This window comes from Podarcis pityusensis (assembly GCF_964106645.2).
Source record: "Podarcis pityusensis genome assembly, chromosome: 4".
Lineage (NCBI taxonomy): Eukaryota > Metazoa > Chordata > Lepidosauria > Squamata > Lacertidae > Podarcis > Podarcis pityusensis.
This window is the reverse complement of record NC_138027.1, coordinates 44358650-44365058: the sequence shown is the minus strand read 5'-3', so window position 1 is coordinate 44365058 and position 6409 is coordinate 44358650. Positions and strand designations below refer to the sequence as shown.

Here is a 6409-nt window from a genome sequence, read left to right as displayed (position 1 = left end):
CTACTAAAATGTTAGATAATTAACATTCTCCCCTTCAGTGGCCATCTAGCATCGGTGGACTTTGCATAATCAATCAGGCTTCTTGGTAGGCATGATTGACTTTTGCAAAGGAAGTGGGGGGAAATAAATACTCCTCTGGCTATAACACTGTTATTATGTCATGGAAAACACCCTTTTCTGATCAGCTCAGATTAGAGGAGTGCTTTCTATATACATAAAACCTGTGGCATAAAACACTTCGTTTGACAGAAACCAGGGGGTCATTAAATTAGTTGTCTGTAGAATGAAGATGAATCAGTTTCTAAGCACAATAGGCTAGTTTATATGTTACATTGAATACAGGGTACAAGCTGTTTCTGCACATGTACAACAAGTGTGTGAGAGAGAGTGAGTGTACACCTGTTGATTTGTACAGCTCAGCAATTGTGGACAGAGACCATACATTCATGGAGTGTTACATGTGAATAAGTGTACAATGTACAGATCAACTTTTTGTGTACAGAGGCACAAAGATTATACACTCATTGAATGTAACATGTGAACCCTGCTAATAGCATCTGTCTTTGGGTGGTGACCTGTTTGTAAGCTCTTTGTCAGTTCCCCAGCAAACAGCCTGCTTTGTTGTCCACTGGAGCCAGTCATGCTATACAATAATTCATGTTTTTTAAGGAACTAGCAATATTGGAAGGGTTCCCAATAGCCAGTTGGAAATAGTTTCATATGTATTTTAAACAACATTTGTCAAAAACGCAATCAATATTCAGGGAATGCTAACTGGGTTCTCAATATGCTGAATAATAGATTATACATTCATTTGACTGAATATGAGCCTGTTAATAGGAGATTGGAAATGTTTGTATTTCTAATAGTCCAAATTATGTTTTGCTTGCGGTTCAAATCGAGTCTTCAGCAACTGTCCATATGGCTTGGTATGTGAGTTAGTATCAGTTGGTCAAGAATGTAAATGACAGAAATGACCCTATGGCCTTACTCCTTATATTGTGACTGAAATTTAGACTAGACAGAGGAATAAAAGTCAAACTGCTCCAACAAATAATTATTCTAGTAACACGTTTTTGTGTTGCTTGATACCATGCATATCCTAGATAAAAGAGTGCTTCCTGTTTGTTGTTTTTAAATTGGCAAAACCTTTTAAAATGCAGTTTTCAAGATGACTTCAGCATAGATGACTTCAACATAGCAAGGGATCTGTTGTAAGCTCAGAACAATCTAGAGCACAATACTTGCTCTTACGGTGCAGCTGACCTGATCTTCTGCAACAGTTGGGTTTTATGACACACAACACAAAACATATATGACATGCACATACAAATCTTTCAATAAAGTGTTGTTTGCAATAACTTTGTTCTCTAGTATATCTATTCTTCTCAAGCTGAATGAACCATCTAAGCATACATTGCTTTATTTCCTTCTCAACAACTATACTTGTGTACCATAATTGCTAATAAAAGTTATTACATTTGGCTGTTGAGGAAGTGCTTTTCAGTACAACAGATAATCACACTGTTATTTTGTGAGGAATTTGTGAGGAAGAAGCTGAGGGGACAATAATATTGTTTGCATTTAGTCATCTTTTTGTATTACCTTCACTAATAACTATTTTTGTATTTTGTATAACAGCATTATTCTCCAATAGTTCTGAAAATGTGTGTCCCCTTTCAGTAAATGCAGGTGGAAATATATGAAGGTTGAAAGCATCTTACTTATGAAGTCTATTTAACAGGCTTAGAGTATCACTAGGTATCTTATAACTGAAGCATGTAAAAAATGTTTCCAGTCTCTCTCCCCCCCCCCCACCAGCAGTAGACCACACTCTATTCTGTGGTCACTTAACATGCTCAGACCTTATTGGGCTGTTTGGGTTCCCTACCTCATTAGGCCTTCCTTCCTTCCTTCCTTCCTTCCTTCCTTCCTTCCTTCCTTCCTTCTAAAAATGGACCACCACTCAGATAGTGGGAATACTATTAGGAAGAGAATGCCACTGAACACATTCATTGTTAGTGATGGAGTGGGCCTTGAAAATAAGAAAATAAGGTGAAAATAAGCACCAGGTTTATAGACTTAGCTGGCTTTGGAGTCTGGGGCAGTGATGTAGCATGAGTTGCCAGTGCCCAGGGCTGTGAAGAGGGTGGGCTTGGAGAGAGGGAGGGAGGGAAATGGACAGAATATGCAAGTGCATTCAGCTGCCTAATGGCCTCTGGATCACCCAGTAGATCTCAGCCACAGAGATTTCTCTGGAGAGGTCACTTCCTGATTCGCATGAAGAAGCAGTTTTCAGCAAAGCCTAGCAACGGAAACGCATAGCTGTATTAAGGTAGCACTGAGTTTTGAAATTTTGCACCCCTAACAATTTTGCACTCAGGCACCCCCCCCGCCCCCCCCATGCTACACAACTCGTTTGGGGGCATCCTGATTCTCTTTAATATTCCCCATTGCTCCCCCCCAAAAAAACTTACCAGGACATGACAGAAGGGAAATTAGTGGTCTCCTTGACAGGATCAGATAGGATCACCCTGTATTCCTTAAAAAATATACAGTGGTGCCTCGCAAGACGAAATTAATTCGTTCCGCGAGTTTTTTCGTCTAGCGAATTTTTCGTCTTGCGAAGCACGGTTTCCCATAGGAATGCATTGAAATTCAATTAATGCGTTCCTATGGTCAAAAAAAGTCCAAACAAAGCCAAATTTGGTACAACAAGAGTTTATTAACTGCTCTTTAAAGTCACACATACTTTAAAGAGCATATCAAAAATTGAAGGAACAATAAATTAAGTTTCTAAACATGACAGGAAAAACATTTAAAAATCAAAAAAGGGTACATTACATTTTCTAAGACTCTGGGGGACCACTCGAAGAAGGTTCCTCTTCCACTCTTTGCTTCTTGCTGAGGAACCTGTCCATGGTCTGCTGCTTCATCCGCCTTTTCAGCAGCTCCCTGAGAGGCAACATGACCGTCGTATCAAAAATGTTCGCTTGGTCATGTGCCACGTGCTTGTCAGGGTGGTGCCGCTCTGCAAAAGCCTGCACCTCCTTCCACTTCTGGCAAATGTCCCTCAGTTCTTTGGAGGACAGCCGTTCCTCAGTTGCTTCCTCCTCTTCCAGCGAGGCCTGCTCCTGCGCAACCTCTGACTGCAGTTCAACCAGCTCCTGGGTGGTCAGCTCGTGGTCGTGCTCCTCCACCAGCTCGCAGACGTCCTCCTCTGTGACCTCCAGGCCCATGGTCCTCCCCAAGGCAACAATGTCCTGCACCACTGTCGACTCTGGTGCATCAGAGTCACTTGGTGCCACACAGTCCGGCCACAGGCTGCGCCAAGGGCAATTCAAATTCCTCTGGCTGATCCCCTTCCAGGCCGTGGTGATCATCTTCAAGCAGGTGACGATGTCGAAGTGGTCCTTCCAGAATTCCCGCAGGGTGATGGTGGTGCAATCAGTCACCTCGAAGCATCGCCTGAAAAGCTCCTTGGTGTAGAGTTTCTTGAAATTGGCGATGACCTGCTGATCCATCGGCTGGAGCAGTGGCGTGGTGTTAGGCGGCAGGAACATGATGTTGATGAAGCTGAACTCCTCCAACAAGTCCACCTCAAGGCCTTTAGGATGAGCAGGAGCATTGTCCATCAGAAGCAAAGCCTTCAGCGGCAGGTCGTTGTCCAGCAGGTACTGTTTGACAGCAGGGCCAAAGGCAAGATTGACCCAGTCCACAAACAGCACACGTGTGACCCAAGCCTTGCTGTTGGATCGCCACATGACACTCAGCCGCTCCTTGTCGACCTTGTGTTTCTTGAAGGCCCGTGGGTTCTCCGAGTGGTACACCAGCAGGGGCTTGATCTTCAGGTCGCCGCTTGCGTTGGCACAGAAGAGCAGGGTCAGACGGTCCTTCATGGGCTTGTGGCCAGGCAACTTGGCCTCCTCCTGTGTGAGGAAAGTCCTTTTGGGCATCCTCTTCCAAAACAGCCCGGTCTCGTCGCAGTTGAAGACCTGCTGTGGAACGTAGCCCTCCGTCTTCACAACCTCCAGGAACTCCAAGGCAAAGTCTTCAGCCGCAGGAACATCAGAACTGGCAGCCTCTCCATGCCTGACCACGCTGTGGATTCCGGATCTTGCCTTGAACCGGTCAAACCAGCCTCTGCTTGCCTTGAAGACTTCTGGCTCGGCCGAGGTTCCTGGCTGTTCCCGGATGAGGTCTGCGTGCAAGGCCTTGGCCTTCTCACAAATCACGGCCTCAGTCACTGTGTCCCCTGCACGCTGCTTCTCTTCTAACCAGATGAGCAGCAACTTCTCGACCTCCTCCAGAACAGCTGGGCGGTTCTTCACGATCCTGGTGACTCCCTTGGCTGCATCAGTCGCAAGGATCTTCTCTCTCATCTTCAGGATGGTCCCGATGGTCGATGGGTTCCTGCCGTACTCCCTGGCGAGGTCCGTCACACGCATTCCACCGTCGTGCTTCCGGATGATCTCCTTCTTCATCTCCAGCGTCACCTTCTCCTTCTTCCTCTCGCCGGCCTCCGCAGCAGCAGCCTTCTTGGGTCCCATGGCAGCACAGCTGTTACCTTTGTAAACTCAGAAAAAGAAAAAAAAAAATCAGCAATTCAAACCCACAACCAAGTCCTTGAATTCCAAACACCCAACCCAAAATCCAAAAACCCCCAAAAAAGTTTTAAAAGTTTAACTTACGAAATGGCTGCAAATCACCAAAGTCTTCAAAATCCTCAAATGGCTGCAAAAGAAGTTTTGGGAAAGCTTTAAAAATCACCAAAGTCTTCAAAAACCTCAACTGTTCCCCCAGCCCCTCCCCAACTGTTGCAAACCCCTCCCCAACTGTTGCAAACCCCTCCTCAACTGTTCCCCCAGCCACCCAGCACACAGAAATTCAAAACCCAGAAAATTTTTCAAAAAAAACAACAACATGGCCCAATGGTTACAGAAAACCATAAAAATTCAAAAAAAAAAAAAACCACACAAGCTCCCAGATTCCTGCAAACCCCTCCCCAGCTGTTCCCCCAGGCACCCAGCACACAGAAATTTAAAACCCAGAATTTTTTTTCAAAAAAAAACAACATGGCCCAATGGTCACAAAAAATCATAAAAATTCAAAAAAAACCCACACAAGCTCCCAGTTTCTTGCAAACCCCTCCCCAGCTGTTCCCCCAGCCACCCAGCACACAGAAATTTAAAACCCAGAAATTTTTTTCAAAAAACAACAACATGGCCCAATGGTCACAAAAAATCATAAAAATTCAAAAAAAACCACACAAGCTCCCAGATTCTTGCAAACCCCTCCCCAGCTGTTCCCCCATCCACCCAGCACACAGAAATTTAAAACCCAGAATTTTTTTTCAAAAAAACAACAACATGGCCCAATGGTCACAAAAAATCATAAAAATTCAAAAAAAACCACACAAGCTCCCAGATTCTTGCAAACACCTCCCCAGCTGTTCCCCCATCCACCCAGCACACAGAAATTCAAAAATTCAAAGCCAGATTTTTTTTTTTTAAAAAATAAACATGGCCCAATGGTCACAGAAAATCATAAAAATGCAGAAAAAAACCACACAAGCTCCCAGATTCTTGCAAACCCCTCCCCAACACCAAGTCCTTGAATTCTAAACACCCCAACCCAAAATCCAAAAAACCCAAAAAAAGTTTCAAAAGTTTAACTTACCAAACAGCTGCAGAAGAAGTTTTGGAAAAGCTTCAAAAATCCAGCAAACTCTTTAAAAAGCTCAGAAAGGCCACCACACCGCGTGCAATGTGTTGCTCCTCGAGGTCAAGTCGCAACTGCACCTCTTCCAGCAATGCACCCTGGGTTTTAACGGTTTTACGAAAAAGGAAACAAACTTGCAAGACGTTTTCGTCTTGCGAAGCAAGCCCATAGGGACATTCGTCTTGCGAAGCAACTCGAAAATGAAAAAACCTTTCGTCTTGCGAGTTTTTCGTCTTGCGAGGCGTTCGTCTTGCGGGGCACCACTGTACTAAATTATACTGAGATCATATATTACATTTCCACTGTAAAATACCTACCAAACAGATATTAAAAATCAATAAAACTAGTAATATAGAATAAAGTGTATGAAAACAGTTTTAAGCATAAAGATAGCAGTAAAATAATTTTAAGAGCAGTTCAAGTTGAGAAGATTTCAAAAATGCTGAAGCAAACTTGACTGACTTCTCTTGGAGTCTAAAAGACAGTGGTGAAGGATCTAGGAAAGTTCATCCCAGTTATGTCCACTGGGTTCTCAGTGCCACATCAGCAAAGAATCAATGGCTGTGTGACACAGTTGCTGTGGTGTGTTACAGTAATAGCCTATTTTATCTCCCTTTGCAGGATTGATACACTTTGATGACATTTCACAGCACTGTCCAAGACTAATAGGAGCATGGGCTATGTAGTT

The 6409-nt window shown here is 43.9% G+C and overlaps 1 protein-coding gene across 2 annotated transcripts; it reads right to left on the bottom strand.

Annotated features, from left to right (window-relative positions):
- Positions 1-2705: 2705 nt before the first annotated feature.
- On the bottom strand, positions 2706-5984 carry LOC308475682 (tigger transposable element-derived protein 1-like). 2 transcript variants are annotated; one of them, XM_081002830.1, is made up of 2 exons: positions 5442-5984; positions 2706-4848 (listed from the first exon to the last, which is right to left on the bottom strand). In XM_081002830.1, the coding sequence occupies exon 2, from the start codon at positions 4548-4550 to the stop codon at positions 2850-2852; it is 1701 nt and encodes a 566-aa protein (XP_080858956.1). In that variant the 5' UTR covers positions 4551-4848; positions 5442-5984; the 3' UTR covers positions 2706-2849. The 2 variants fall into 2 exon arrangements, with proteins under 2 accessions (XP_080858956.1, XP_080858955.1); XM_081002829.1 differs by lacking the exon at positions 5442-5984 and having other exon boundaries at positions 2706-4567; positions 4692-4892.
- Between the last annotated feature and the right edge of the window lie 425 nt (positions 5985-6409).